Source organism: Dendrobates tinctorius, unplaced genomic scaffold (assembly GCF_039654945.1).
Source record: "Dendrobates tinctorius isolate UK_male_01 unplaced genomic scaffold, ASM3965494v1 ptg000009l, whole genome shotgun sequence".
Taxonomy (NCBI): domain Eukaryota; kingdom Metazoa; phylum Chordata; class Amphibia; order Anura; family Dendrobatidae; genus Dendrobates; species Dendrobates tinctorius.
The window spans coordinates 4,741,902-4,757,997 of record NW_027361677.1 but is presented as its reverse complement, the minus strand read 5'-3'; the positions used below and the strand labels follow the sequence as shown (position 1 = coordinate 4,757,997).

At 49.3% G+C, this 16,096-nt stretch overlaps 1 protein-coding gene across 3 annotated transcripts in view; it reads right to left on the bottom strand.

The window, feature by feature from the left end:
• Positions 1-12,840, bottom strand: part of PHAF1 (phagophore assembly factor 1) — a 35,638-nt gene extending 22,798 nt beyond the window's left edge. For 2 of the 3 annotated variants that reach the window (XM_073582165.1, XM_073582183.1), the window contains exons 1-10: positions 12,709-12,840; positions 9,071-9,196; positions 6,243-6,325; positions 5,900-5,983; positions 5,777-5,820; positions 4,636-4,715; positions 4,444-4,538; positions 3,948-4,045; positions 3,753-3,865; positions 2,739-2,872 (exon numbers count right to left, since the gene is read on the bottom strand). In XM_073582165.1, the coding sequence (XP_073438266.1) occupies positions 2,739-2,872; positions 3,753-3,865; positions 3,948-4,045; positions 4,444-4,538; positions 4,636-4,715; positions 5,777-5,820; positions 5,900-5,983; positions 6,243-6,325; positions 9,071-9,134 (795 nt within the window). In that variant the 5' untranslated portion in view covers positions 9,135-9,196; positions 12,709-12,840. The other variant, XM_073582173.1, reaches the window with a different exon arrangement.
• Positions 12,841-16,096: the final 3,256 nt, after the last annotated feature.

The following is a 16,096-nucleotide window of genomic DNA, read 5'->3' as shown; positions in this document are numbered from 1 at the left end:
CTGCTGCCATCCTGCCGAGGATTCTCATGGCAAACCGGAGAGATCGAGGAGGACTGCGAAGGAGTGTGCGAACTCCCAGACGGATGGCCAGTGTCTTGTCCTTGGGAAGGAGCACCAGGCCCCTGGCGGTGTCGAATACCATTCCCAGGAATGTTAGAGTCCGAGTTGGGATGGTCGACGATTTCTGTAGGTTGACTAGCCATCCCAGGCGACTCAGAGTGTCTAGAGTGATTGAGACACTGACCTCGCAGTCTTTGAAAGTGGGAGACTTGACGAGGAGGTCGTCCAGGTACGGGACGACTAGGATGCCTCTTGAGTGCAGGATGTCCATGGTGGCCGCCATGACTTTGGTGAACGTTCTTGGAGCCGTGGCGAGTCCGAACGGAAGGGCGACAAACTGGTAGTGGTTTTGGTTGACCGCGAACCTGAGAAACCTTTGGTGGGCGGGAGCAATTGGTATGTGGAGATACACATCCTGTATGTCTATGGAGGCGAGGTATTCTCCCTGCTCCATGGATGCAATGATGGACCGGAGGGACTCCATGCGGAAATGACGGACCCGTACGTAATTGTTGAGCTGTTTTAGGTCCAGTATGGGTCGGACGCCGCCTCCTTTCTTGGGGGACTACGAACAAATTTGAGTAGAATCCTCGGAATCTCTCGTTCGCGGGAACCGGCACCACAACTCCTGATTGAAGGAGAGAGGAAACCGCTTGGTGGAAAACACGAGCCTTTTCTGGTGGTGTTGGAGGAACAGAAAGGAAGAACCGGTTCGGTGGAACGGAAGTGAACTCTATCTTGTATCCGGAAGACACTATTTCCCTGACCCACCTGTCTTCTGTAATAGGCAGCCAGACTTGCTGAAAGAGTAAAAGTCGGCCGCCTACTGGTGGGGTGTCTTCCGGAGGTCTCGAGTCAGGATGAAGTGAAGTTGAGTTTTTCCTCCCTTGGGTTTCGCTTGGCCTGCTTTCGACTGCCAAGCCCTGTCCGGTCGCTGCTGCGTCCGTGGGTTGTCTCTGCGTGGAGAACGGTTGCGGTTTTGCACTGGGCGCGAAACGGACCAGCCCGAGGAATTCCGAAAGGATCGGAATCGCGTCTGGTTTCTTCGTTTAAACGTGCGTTTCGGTTTTAGTTGAGGGAGAGAGGTACTCTTACCCCCAGTGGCATTGGCTATCATGGTGTCCAACTTTTCGCCGAAAAGTCTTCCAGGAAAAAATGGAAGTCGCGTGAGGGACTTCTTTGAGGCCGCATCCGCTTTCCATTCTCGCAGCCAGAGGATGCGTCGGATCGTGATGGCGTTTGATGCTATTCCCGCTACACCTCTGGCGGAATCCAGGGCTGCATGAATCATGTAGTCTGCTACCACTGCCATCTGGACCGCTTGGTCCGAGAGTTCAGGATTTGAAGCCTGAAGACCCTCCTGTAGTTTTTTGGCCCAAGCCAGGATGGCCTTGGCTGCCCAAACTGAAGCAAACGCAGGGCCCAGAGAGGCGCCTGCCGCTTCGAAAATAGAACGAGCCATGCGTTCTACTTGCCGGTCTGCTGCGTCCCTGAGGGTTGAGCTATCCGGCAGAGAGAGTAAAGTCTGCGCTAGCCTAGAAACCGGAGGGTCCACTTCAGGTGGATCTGTCTATTGTTTGGTGTCTTTCTGTGGGAAGGGGTACTTCGCTTCCAAATATTTGCGATTAGCGAATTTTTTGTCAGGCTGCGCAAACTGTTTGTAAGTATTTTCTCAAACTCATCGTGATTAGGGAAGACCTTAGGTGGTTTTTGAACACTTTCGAAGCAAATCCTATGTTCTGGGACTTCCGGGGGCGACTCTGGAATTTTTAGCACCCGATGAATGGCAGAAATTATGTCCTCAACTAGCGCTGTATTGCTAGGGGGAGAAGGTACCACGGACCTGACCGTTTCATTATCTGAGTCGGAGTCACAGATGCCCTCCGAATCCTGTGCCTCGCTAAGGTGATCCCTGGAGTGAAAAAAAGGAAAAAAAAACGGAAGAAAAAAGGTGTGCCTCCTTGCGACACTAAGCAAAAACTGGAGAAGGCTGACGCCGTCCAGGGGTGTATACTGCAGAGGAGGAGCCAAAGTGAATCTTTTTCAGATTATGCATAGTGTCGCCTCCTAGTGGACAGCAGCATAACACCCAAGGTTCTGTGTCCCCCAATTAGGCGACAGAGTAAAAAAAATTAGTGATCTGGATATTATAAAAAAACACTGGTAGCTCCAAAGCCATAAAATCAATAATGCTGTCCCTCTTATTACAAGAGAAAATATAACACTGAACACATGGTAGCAGTGGTATCATGGTGGATCTGTCACTACCCACTTGTCAGAAGATGTGGGCAATTATGACAAGTGGTGGTCAGTCCAGTAATGACCCATAGCAATTGTAGCTTCCCGGAGGCCAAGCAGATTAATGTCAGACCTGTCCACTAGTGGTGATCGAGCGTGCTGGGATAAGGTATTATCTGAGCATGCTCGGGTGCTAACGGAGTGACTTCGGCGTACTCAAATATATGTTTGCGTTCCCACGGCTGTTTGACAGCCGCAACACTTGCATGGCTGCCTATCAAACAGGAAATCACTGCATGTGTTGTAGCTGTCTAACAGCTGAATGGACTCGAACATATTATTCGAGCATGCCGAAGTCACACGGTTAGCACCCGAGCATGCCGGGATAACACCTTATCTCAGCACATTCGCTCATCACTGTCCACCTTTTGTCTACTTACTTTATCCTCAGACTTGTAGAAGACTTTGTGTGGCGCACCGAGTGTGCTCAACACATCCTGGCAGGAATCTCCAAAGTGTACGCAGCGCTCAGACATCCGCGTCTTTGCCTCCGCCATCACTCCAGGACCACAGCCTGCAAAAATAAATAAATAAAAAATAACACTGCATCAGCTAAATATTCTTATTACATAGTATTAGATTCATGAGTCATAACTTTTTAGTTTTTCCATCAATATGGCGATGTGAGGGCTTGTTTTTCAAGGGCTGAGTTGTACGCCACTGATTTCACCATATTGTGTACTGGAAAACACGAATAAAGTCCATGTGTGATGAAATTGCAAAAAAAAAAAAAAAAATGTAGTTCCACAATTTATTTATTATTGATTCTGACTGATTAAATCAGCTGTTATATGACGGAAAAGACGCAGGTTCAGCGCTGGAGACCGAAACAAAGGGGAAGACACGACATATGACGTATATATGTCATATGTCGTAAAGACGTTAATGGTGTTGCAGCCTTTGTGCCCTTTCAGAAAAGGTAAAGTGTATATACTAACAGACATGTGACACTTAGATTGCACACAGGGGGACGTCCTGTCACTAACCATGAGACTTATGAAGGTAATTGCTTGCACCAGAAATTTTTAAGGGCTTCATTGCAAAAGGGGTGAAAACATATGCACATTCCAATTTTTAGTTACTTGGTCCTATACATTTAATTTCTGCCTATATTTTTACCACTTCACCAACTTAGACTATTTAGTGCTGATGCATCACATAGAAATCGGATTATAAAATATTTAAATGCAGGTTATAATGTAACAAAATACGGAAAAAGCCAAAGTGGGTGAATAGTTCTGCAAGCCATTCTATGTACTGTTCATTCTGTTCAAGATATTTTATTTTTTTTTTATAGTAAATTCACACGAAAGTCCATGATTATAAATGGCAACACAGGAATAAGAATAAATAAAAATGTTAAAAAAAAAAAAAAAAAAAAAAAAAAAAGAGACCTGTGCTGATCAGACGAAGTCTCAGTCCTAAAGGCCCAGATGCATCCCGCAGGACCTCTACGCTTTCTGCATACACATTGCCCAGGTAGCAGCTCAGAGGCATAGGAGGGGCCCTGTGAAGACACAAATCAGGATCAATCGTGACATGTCAATTAAAAATAAACAGGCTTGAAAAAGTATGCAACACTTCCTCACTTTGTGTCTTGTAGGCTGTTGCCGCTGTAGATGTACATGCGTTTCACCATGGCTCCATGCGGTATCTGAATTGATGCTAGTCCATGGGCAAAATTGGGCTTTAAAAGCAGAGAAAATAATTGCCTTTAATTCTTGACATACACAATCAAGTAAATGCATTGTATTGTGTATATTAACCTTACGGAGCAGCGATGTACATTTTTGTCACAGGTCGCTGCGCAGAGCGGGCACAGGAGCTGAGCCAGCTTCATATGCAGCAGATGTCCCCTGAGTTACGCAGCTGGCATCTGCCAGTAATAGCAGTGGCCATGATGATCACCGACTGCTGCTATTAATCACTCATAGCACGATTGCCGATGTATTCGCCCACTGGCTCGCCACAGTGGCTTTCTCAAAGAGAACAGAGGGGCATTCGACTGATAAAAGACACCTGTGTGTTCAGGTGAGTCGGCTGAGATGGTGGTCCTAACAAAGAAGCAGACGTAAGGCTGCTCACCTCATATTTGGGAGCTTCTGTCCAAGAATCCAGTTGAAAGGAGAAAGATAAACCGCGGAAGTTGAGGTGGAACAGTTGTTCTGCCGAGTTATACACTGTAATTATCAAAATTAACGATTACTCTGGTCTCTCCCCGTGTGCATCACATCTGTGGGCTCCTCATATAAAAAGAGGTGCGAGAGCGGCTTTTACCTCCAGGATGCGTAGCTCCGAACGACTGATCTATCTGCTCTATAGTGGGAGCTATTGCCTGAGAGTTGAAGTGAACCCCACTGGGGGAAAAAAAAAAAAAAAAAAAGTGAAAAGACAGCGGCATAGAGCCGCACACAGTTACAGTAATTTTTGGTCACAGATTTGACTTTAACAGATGCATCGATACCAAATCATTTCTTTTAAGTTAGGAAAGGATGATGATCGAAACTTCTAGAGCTGTTTTTTCTAATTTTGTAAAACTTTTTTTTTTTTTTTTTTTTTAATCATTTGCTCCCTTCTTCCTTTGGGGGATTTCAACCTGTGACCAATTGAACAATATATACCGCAAAACGTCAATAATTTAGTAGATAGTAAAGACGAGCTCCAGTAAAGCCCAGCAGCGGGCTGAGCTTCGTTGGTGTTCAGTAGGCCTCCCATCTACTGTGCCAACCCATCGGTATCCTGCAATTACACCGAGGAGAGGAATAAGTGATGGGTCCGACCACTCGCAACCATTTAAAGTCTCAAAACAGCAGCAAGAGGAGCCAGCTCCGGTAACTGCTGATAAAGGCAGGAATCGGCTCCGTAACGCACCCAACCTAGGATGTTTCATCGGGAAGGAATTAATGTAATATATGGCCTCATGGAAGAGAGAAGCCAATGCCTGCTGCAATCATTATGCACTAGACCCATTCTAATTAATAGGACTCATGTAAGAATAAGGGGCACGAGACTGTTGTCTGATCAAGACGGATCCAGAAGAGGGTTTTCCTACAAAACCATCCACAGCCGTGTACTTCTGTAAAAGCTCAGAAGAAAAACTTTTATAATATCCCTATTAGTGATGAGTGAACGTGCTGGGATGAGGTGTTATCTGAGCATGCTCTGGTGCTAACCAAGTGTCTTCGGCATGCTCGAAAAATATGTTCGAGTCCCGGCGACTGGTCGACAGCCGCAACATGTGCAGGGATTGCCTGTCGAACAAAGTATTTTTCGAGTACGCTGAAGACACTCGGCTAGCACCTGAGCATGCTCAGATAACACCTTTTCCCAGCACGTTCGCTCACCCCAACATTAGACAACTGATTCAAACAGACCAGCAGTCATCGCGTTAGACACGTGTCCAGGTATTTGCACTCACCAGTATTTTAATTTCACTTTTGACAAATCGTAGACTTCTATCACCTGTGATGGGAGATAAAGATTTGGAGAGGTCAGCGTGGTCCGGCTCCGTGCTGGTAACGGGGGTCCACAAGCCGCTCACCTTTAGCCTTTGATTATAAGCATCAAACAGCAGTTTGATCCCGTCCTGAGTCAGGCTGAGGATGAGGTCGTGATTCAGAGGACACTGCGGAGATGGAAAGATTTATTGACAAGCTTAAATACTTACAGAGGAACCTATGACTTAAAGGGTTTCTCTGATCACAGGTGGGCAGAGAAGGGAATTATCATTTCTCTGCCCCCGCCGAGTGGGCTCTGCGATGTCAATTCTACAATTCCCAGACACAATGACTTACGCCGGTTCCATAAATCCCAAAAAGCAAATTGATTCCATTATTACCCGGGTTTTTATTAAAGGCAGCTAAGTTAGATCAGAGGCGACCTACCTGCTCGCTATAGAGGTTCTGCACATTTCGGATGGTCCTGCAATGCTTCTGGAGGATGGATACTGCCTGAGCCAGGGGCATTCCTGGAAAAGAGGCGATGTTAGCGTCTGTAGATCAAGAATAAAAACCACACTGTTCTGCACTTCTACTAAAAGGACATAAAGTACACGAAAATAGTAAAGTTTCCTGTAGGAGGACCGGTAAGATTTCTAATACATCTGTTCCTGGTTGGAGAATTGGTGCTTAAAATATAAAAAAAAAAAAAATAAAAAATAAAAAATGCATAAACAGAAAAATAAAAAGCCATTTCTCTGTTCGGCACAGTTCCAATGTTACCGCTGCGGACAATCATTCATTCAGAGGTCAGGAAGGAGAGTTTTGCAGAATTACAGGGTAGAAAACTGTATTATATGGTGGGATACATGGAAGAAACCTTAGAAACAATGACGTGAAAGGCTGAGAAGAGGACCTGTTGGCCAAACTATGGTTTAGCTGGCGGCTATCTGCGTTTTCTACGGGAGAGCTGCTGACAGTCATCTCTGGCGTTAGATCAGCAGTCTGAAATGAGACATGCCGGATCCTTATCTCCCCTGACATCTATCCCCCCCATACCGACTAGACTGTTCCTGAACCAATTGATATCAGGAGGTTTGTTTGCCGTCAGTCTAATGTGCCAAGGGGTCTTTAAAAGGATCAGAGGATAGCAAGGACTAAGGAGAGATAAGAGGACGACACGGGTGTTTATGCCAGGAGGGCAGAGATAGCATTCAGGCTGTGCGTCTCTATTTGTACACCCTAATAATGGCGTGATTATAAACTATGGATTTATTGGGCAATGAAATTTAAAAAAAAAAAAAAAAAAAAAAAAAAAAAAAAAAAAAGAGGATAAAACAACTGCTCCCAAAATGACTCAGGATATTCCTTGTGTCGCAACAGCAGAGGAAACAGGAGGTCAGAGTCCTTAAAACAGGTGACGGCATGAGGCACGTGCCAAAAAAAGCTTCACAAACAGGATCAGGATGTTGCTCATGTAATAATACATAAGCCACAATCCCCGTATGTCTCGCAGTCATCGTCTAAACTTTACACACCAAGTGTATTTTTGCTTTCCTTGTTAGGTGCCTCCGATTCATGTAGTACACGAATATAACACATACTTACGGCGGGACTCCGGGCACCTTCATAGGTATATACCAGGCTGTAAGTCCATGCATTTCGGGCCCAATAATAATTTTTATTTCTATAGCGCCAACATATTCAGCAGCACTTTACATTACAGAGAGGACGTGTACAGACAATAGAGACATTACAGAGTAACACAAGTCATCAGATACAGGCGGAGTGAGGGTCCGGCTGCTCGCAAGCTTACAATCTATGAGGAAATGGGGGGGACACGAAAGGTGGATGGTAAAAATTGCTTACATTGTACGGTCCAGCCATCAATGTAATAAATAGAGCGTTCACATAATGCTGCATGAGGAGGTCACCGGCCAGTAACTGTACAGTACGGACATAGAGGGCTATTGGGTGCATGGAGGATGTGAGGACAAATGGTACAAGGGTCATGATTTTAAAGAAAAATTTGTACGGACAGAACAGGGATAGTTAGACAACATATGTTGAGGCGGTAGGCCAGTCTAAAGAAATGTGATGTTAGGACACACTGAAAACTGTGGGTATAGAGGACTAATCAAATTGTCCTGGGTAGTGCATTCCAGAAAATTGGAGAAGCACTTGAGAAGTCTTGGAGACAGGAGTGAAAAGTTCGGATTATAGAGGATGTTAGTCTTAGGCCATTAGCAGAATGGAGGGTGTGGGGAGGGTGGTTGTCTGAGATGAGGGAGGAGATGTACTGTGAAGCGCTTTGTGGGTGAGAGATAAGTTTATATTGAACTCTGGAGTTGATGGGTAACCAGTGCAATGACTGGTACAAGGTAGAGGCATCAATGTAGAGGCTGGACAGGCACATAATCCTGGCTGCTGCATTCAGGACAAACTGAAGAGAGGAGAGTTTAGTAAGACGGAGGCCGATTAGTAGAGAGTTACAATAGTTCAGACGAGAATGAATAAGGCTAAGTGCACACGTAGCAGAAAATTTCTGCTTGAAAACCTGACTCCCTTCCCAGAAACCGCACCTATTTTTCCCGCGGCGTTTTTTGCGCGTTTTTGATGCGTTTTTTTCCGCAGCGGTTTTTAAAGAAGCCAAAACCGCGGAAAAATCCGCAAAATTAATTAGCATGCTGCGTTTTTTACCGTGATGCATTTTTTTCGCGGTAAAAAACGCATCAATGTGCACAAAAAGTGCAAAATGCATAGAAATGACTGGGAAGCTTATTTTTAGCGGTTTTATAGTGAAATCCGCGGTAAAAACCGCTAAAAAAACGCTGTGTGTGAACACAGCCTAAGAGGAATAGTAAAAGTTTCTGCCAAAGCTAAGAAAAAGTCCAATTCTAGAGATGTTTTCGAGGTGTAGATGACATGAACAAGTGATCGGATGTGGGGATTGAATCAAAGATTTGAGTGATATATGACCCCAAGACGGTAGAATCACAAATGGAATTGGCAATATTGGGTTTGGGAAGGTTAGTGGAGGGAGGAAACACAAGGATCTGTTTTTGACAGATTCAGTTTTAGAGGGAGGACATGATGTTAGAGACAGCAGGCCTTAGACTGCGAAATGCAATCATCAGAACTCGACCTAAAATGTATGGGCACCATAGTTTGCCAGGATAATTCCAGCCATCATTACACCCTGGTGGATATTCTGGATTCTTGACCTGTAACCATTTATGGAATTTAAAAAGAAAATAATTCGGTATAATTCCTACCTAATGTAAATTCCCATTGCTGGTTGCCCAGGGATCTCTCTGGCACAACCTCCAGATCCAGCATTGGCTCAGGACAGGGGGATTCTTGGAGGTCAGCTGAGATCCAGAATGCTACCGCGTCTGAACCTGCAAAGGACAAGAACAACAAGATGGGGATCATCATACATTGGGGTTAGCCGACCTCAGTCATGATCTGTGGATCAAACCAAAAACTCAAAGGCCTTTCTGAATAAATCGAGTTCAGGCTTCACGCTCACTACAATGGGATCCACATGATCAAACGGAGATGGACAAAAATTTAATATGCCTATAATTTTATTCCAGTGACTACCAGGAGGACATAGTTTTACTGCTGTCAATATTAGCAGAGTGGTTCCTCCAGTGCTGACCACTTATCTACTGAACTGTAGCATTGGGAGGATCCCAAAAATATAGGATGGTTGGCAAGTTCTGCTGAAATGGTCAGGATCGCCTGCCATAATACCTAGGGTTCTTGCTGGAGATATTCCTACAAGCCCATGTAGTAGGATGTCAGTTTCCATCAGATTTAAGTGAAACATGATGTGAACAGATCCTTAATGCCCCAAATACACACAAGGCAAATATGAGCCGACAACCAGTCAATCCTCACATGGTAATCTTAAAAAAAACAAAACCCCAACATCTCAGACGGCATCGATCATGTTGGATTTTTTCAGACAATGCTGCATCCAGTGCTCACGGTCAGTCAAAAACAACCCGATACACCCAACTGGTCAACGCTCGGCCATCGATCGAAACGAATAGTCGGTGAAGCAGTCGACGATTGTTCATTATGGTTTGATACTTCTTCTATGATGTGTATTCGGGGTCTCTAGATGACTATATGTACATCAATTCATGACCCCTTTAGGAGGCTAAAAGTATAAAAGTATTCGTACAGTTTACTCAATGGGAAATTGGGCAACTCCAGAACAGTTCGCTCCACAATTAAAGGGGGGTTCTCCGATAACTAACCAAACGGTGGGAGTCTGACAGCTGGGACCCGCTCCGATTGGTAGAATAGGGACTTTTTTTCTTCCTCAACAGGACACCTTTATCCCCATTACAAAATGTTCTAAGAGGTCGGACGCCTGAACACCACTGCACTCACTCTCTATGTGGCTGCCGGGAAACAAAAAAACTTACAGCCTTTGATAGCCCCATTGGGAATGGATGGATCCCGCACTGCCGCTCTATACTTAAGGGGGTAAAAGTGTCACGGTCCACCAATCAGCAGGTCATCATGATTTTTTTTCTAATGGAGCAGGTAGGTTTTTTTTGTTTTTTTCTTTTACGCACTGGAATTTTTAATATGGAGGTTTAATTAATGAATCTTATTAACAAGCTGGAAATGTTAATTCGCGTAGATAATGAAACGTCAGATGATTTACGAGCAGCATTAATCGCGGCTTCCCTCGCTGACGTGACTCATGCTAATAATGGATACCACTAGTGATGAGAGCGTGCTGGGAGAAGGTGTTATCTGAGCATGCTCGGGTGCTAATGGAGGGTCTCCGACGCTCGAATACTATGTTTGAGTCCCCACGGCTGTTCGACAACCGCACGACACGCAGGGATTGCCTGTTTGTCATTTTCAGGTGGGTCTGTAAGATAAAGGGGGGTGCAATGCATGCAAAAAAAAAAAAAAATCCACAAAATAATGGATGGCATGCAGATTTGCAAATCTGCAGCATGCTGTGAAATCTGTGCAGATGTTTATTTTCACATTTCCTGTGCACAACACACCCTGAAAATCCACCACTGCCTCGATCTGAGGAGTCGTGATGTCACCGCTGCAGCTTGTTATAAGACCGGAGGCAGCGCTGGGCGAGCAGAGAGGATTTCATCACTTGCACCAATCGGCTATTATTTTTTACATTTCTTGATCTCTGGCTATAAACTGCATTCTGCAGTGGCCCGCCAGAGATCTGACACTTGTACACAATGCATCGTCATGCTACGGTAGTCACCATGTCCTGGGATGATCGTGTGACATTTCCACGGTGTCATGGCACCGTCAGTCTCAAGAGGGTGATCAGCACAAGTTGTTACACTCCTAACATCTCATTCACACAGATCCTAAATACGAGAACATAATCATTTCCCCTATAAACAGATTTGACAAAACCAAGGGAGGATTCAGTGAAAAAAAAAAAAAAAAAAAAAATCGGCACCAAAAAAGTCCTGCAAAAAAAGCAAGTTCAATACTTGGCACCATATTAAATTCAATGGAATAGGAAATGCAAGAGAAGCGATCGGTCCGTCAATCGATGTTGTGGAGAGCGAGCCCGGAACGTCTGGAGAATAGCTGCTGAATTGCTCTTGATCTCCTGTCCGTCATCCTACATACACAAGATAGTTTCGGACAGCAAGATCAAAGCACTGGAATGGAAGTTCCAGCTCCTGTAGTGCTAGCAGAACGCTGGTGAAGAGGAATTGCTTATTGAAAAAGAATGGATAACAGCAAATACATTTAAAGGGGTGGATTCCGGCCCGGTAACGAATGCTGAAAGATTATACACAAGTCGATCGGTGCTCACGCACTGAGCCGTTCACAAAAACGGATGAGCCGCGTGGGCATGAGATTTCTTTTTTTTTTTTCCCCATGCAAATTTGAACCAAAATGTGGGGAAAAAAAATGCATTAAAAAAAAGAAAAACATCTTATGCAGCATTACTCCTGCAGAAAAATCTGCTGCAAATCCCCAACATGGGCGCATTTTTTTTTTGTTGCTGGGACGACGGGAAAGTAATAATGGAAGTCTAGTAAATGAGGGGTTTTTAAGGAACGTGGATCCACTTCCAAGTTATCGTAAAGCCCCGTTCACATACGCCTCATACAGAGGTCAGTGATTTTTCGAATACGCAAAAAAAAAAAAACACCTCTGATGGCTCCCAAGTTTCTCCCGGACTTATAGACTTGCATTGGTGACACTGATTTTAAAAAAAACAACAAAAAAAACAAAAAAACAAAAGTCATTTCTTTTTAGTGTGGAAAACTCGGTCACGACACAACGACGGCCCCTAGACTCTCGTGTGTATGATATCTACGGGCAGGATAGAAGCCACACGGGAAGCAGCGATGTCTGAACGAGGCCTAAACGTATCCCTAGGGGTCCGTCAGGGGACCCTGCCCCCCAAAAACTGTGATAGTGCAGTAGCCCACCCCAGTGCTAAAAATGTAATATGGCCAAGGCGTACGGGATTGGGGGCAGGATGTCCTGGGGGGCCGCAGCGGCCCAGAGACCAGCAGGACACCACCATGTCACGAGTCCCATCAATCACACTGGGGAGATTATATATATATATATATATATATATATATATATATATATATATATATACACACCTCCCTATGGGTACAGTGGGGGCAGTTACACATATTCACCCCCCATACACCAGTCTCTGGTCACTACAGGGTTAAGAGGTCATGCTGAGCCTTGTAGTCCCACACCAGGTGCGGAGCCACAGGTAGCAGCCCTCCTTGCCTGCCCCCCTAGCCATATGTAGCCGCCGCCTGTAGGCAGGAGCGTGTGCTGTGCCACCACTGCAGCAGCCCCGGGGGTCCTGTGTGTCAGCTGTTCGGTGCCCGTGGCGGGACACCCGCACCGCTCTTACCTCTGTTTATGTTCTTCTCCCGGTCGCTGCTGCAAAACTTCCGGTTCTGAACAGAACAGCCGTAAAGTGATCCTTAGCTCCGCCTAGCGGCAGGAGGAGGCAGTGCGGGGGGGATGGCGGCGAGGAGGGAGGCTGGGGCTGCGGGAGTATAGACGTGTCTGTGTGTGTACCGGGGGCTGCAAACAATCACGAAAAGACTGGAAAATAGAGCTGTCATATTAACGCGGAAGTGTCTTTTTTATCTTCATTGTCTTTTTTAAGGTTTTTTTATTTTTGATGTACATTTCACCTAATTTAATAATTCATTTTTTTACTCTTTCTGGGAAGGCTCTAAATAAAAATCCCTCAAAAAAGCAATTGTTTGATCACTGGCTGCTGACGGCGACATTTAAAGGGTTAAACGGCCAGTATCGGCGATGTCCCCGTCAGGCTTCCGCGGCGACCTGCGGCAAATTCATTGGAAAACTGGCGTCGAGTTATTGCTTTGGGTTTTTTTCTCTCCAGTTTTCAATAGGGTAGAGGATAAGTTGCTGATCGCTGAGGGTGGGACCCCCCAAGAACACACGCCCGCACCCCCCCAAGAACACACGCCCGCACCCCCCCAAGAACACACGCCCGCACCCCCCCAAGAACACACGCCCGCACCCCCCAAGAACACACGCCCGCACCCCCCCAAGAACACACGCCCGCACCCCCCCAAGAACACACGCCCGCACCCCCCCAAGAACACACGCCCGCACCCCCCAAGAACACACGCCCGCACCCCCCCAAGAACACACGCCCGCACCCCCCCAAGAACACACGCCCGCACCCCCCCAAGAACACACGCCCGCACCCCCCAAGAACACACGCCCGCACCCCCCCAAGAACACACGCCCGCACCCCCCCAAGAACACACGCCCGCACCCCCCCAAGAACACACGCCCGCACCCCCCAAGAACACACGCCCGCACCCCCCCAAGAACACACGCCCGCACCCCCCAAGAACACACGCCCGCACCCCCCCAAGAACACACGCCCGCACCCCCCCAAGAACACACGCCCGCACCCCCCCAAGAACACACGCCCGCACCCCCCAAGAACACACGCCCGCACCCCCCCAAGAACACACGCCCGCACCCCCCCAAGAACACACGCCCGCACCCCCCCAAGAACACACGCCCGCACCCCCCAAGAACACACGCCCGCACCCCCCCAAGAACACACGCCCGCACCCCCACAAGAACACACCCGCACCCCCCCAAGTACACGCCCGCACCCCCCCAAGAACACACTCTCACCCCCCCAAGAACACACGCTTGCACCCCCCCAAGAACACACGCTCGCACCCCCCCAAGAACACGCCCGCACCCCCCCCAAGTACACGCCCGCACCCCCCCAAGAACACACTCTCACCCCCCCAAGAACACACGCTCGCACCCCCCCAAGAACACACGCTCGCACCCCCCCAAGAACACACGCCCGCACCCCCCAAGAACACACGCCCGCACCCCCCCAAGAACACACGCTCTCACCCCCCCAAGAACACACGCCCGCACCCCCCCAAGAACACACGCCCGCACCCCCCAAGAACACACGCCCGCACCCCCCCAAGAACACACGCTCGCACCCCCACCAAGAACACACGCCCGCACCCCCCCAAGAACACACGCTCGCACCCCCCAAGAACACACGCCCTCACCCCCCCAAGAACACACGCCCGCACCCCCCAAGAACACACGCTCGCACCCCCCAAGAACACACGGCCGCACCCCCCCAAGAACACACGCTCTCACCCCCCAAGAACACACGCTCGCACCCCCCCAAGAACACACGCTCTCACCCCCCAAGAACACACGCTCGCACCCCCCCAAGAACACACGCTCTCACCCCCCCAAGAACACACGCCCACACCCCCCCAAGAACACACGCTCTCACCCCCCAAAGAACACACACTCGCACCCCCCCAAGAACACACGCCCGCACCCCCCCAAGAACACACGCCCGCACCCCCCAAGAACACACGCTCGGACCCCCCCAAGAACACACGCCCGCACCCCCACAAGAACACACCCGCACCCCCCCAAGTACACGCCCGCACCCCCCCAAGAACACACTCTCACCCCCCCAAGAACACACGCTTGCACCCCCCCAAGAACACACGCTCGCACCCCCCCAAGAACACGCCCGCACCCCCCCCAAGTACACGCCCGCACCCCCCCAAGAACACACTCTCACCCCCCCAAGAACACACGCCCGCACCCCCCCAAGAACACACGCCCGCACCCCCCCAAGAACACACGCCCGCACCCCCCAAGAACACACGCTCGGACCCCCCCAAGAACACACGCCCGCACCCCCACAAGAACACACCCGCACCCCCCCAAGTACACGCCCGCACCCCCCCAAGAACACACTCTCACCCCCCCAAGAACACACGCTCGCACCCCCCCAAGAACACACGCTCGCACCCCCCCAAGAACACGCCCGCACCCCCCCCAAGTACACGCCCGCACCCCCCCAAGAACACACTCTCACCCCCCCAAGAACACACGCTCGCACCCCCCCAAGAACACACGCCCGCACCCCCCCAAGAACACACGCCCGCACCCCCCCAAGAAAACACGCCCGCACCCCCCAAGAACACACGCCCGCACCCCCCCAAGAACACACGCTCTCACCCCCCCAAGAACACACGCCCGCACCCCCCCAAGAACACACGCCCGCACCCCCCAAGAACACACGCCCGCACCCCCCCAAGAACACACGCTCGCACCCCCACCAAGAACACACGCCCGCACCCCCCCAAGAACACACGCTCGCACCCCCCAAGAACACACGCCCTCACCCCCCCAAGAACACACGCCCGCACCCCCCAAGAACACACGCTCGCACCCCCCCAAGAACACACGGCCGCACCCCCCCAAGAACACACGCTCGCACCCCCCCAAGAACACACGCCCGCACCCCCCCAAGAACACACGCCCGCACCCCCCCAAGAACACACGCCCGCACCCCCCAAGAACACACGCTCGCACCCCCCCAAGAACACACGCTCGCACCCCCCCAAGAACACACGCCCGCACCCCCCCAAGAACACACGCCCGCACCCCCCAAGAACACACGCCCGCACCCCCCCAAGAACACACGCCCGCACCCCCACAAGAACACACCCGCACCCCCCCAAGTACACGCCCGCACCCCCCCAAGAACACACTCTCACCCCCCCAAGAACACACGCTTGCACCCCCCCAAGAACACACGCTCGCACCCCCCCAAGAACACGCCCGCACCCCCCCCAAGTACACGCCCGCACCCCCCCAAGAACACACTCTCACCCCCCCAAGAACACACGCTCGCACCCCCCCAAGAACACACGCTCGCACCCCCCCAAGAACACACGCCCGCA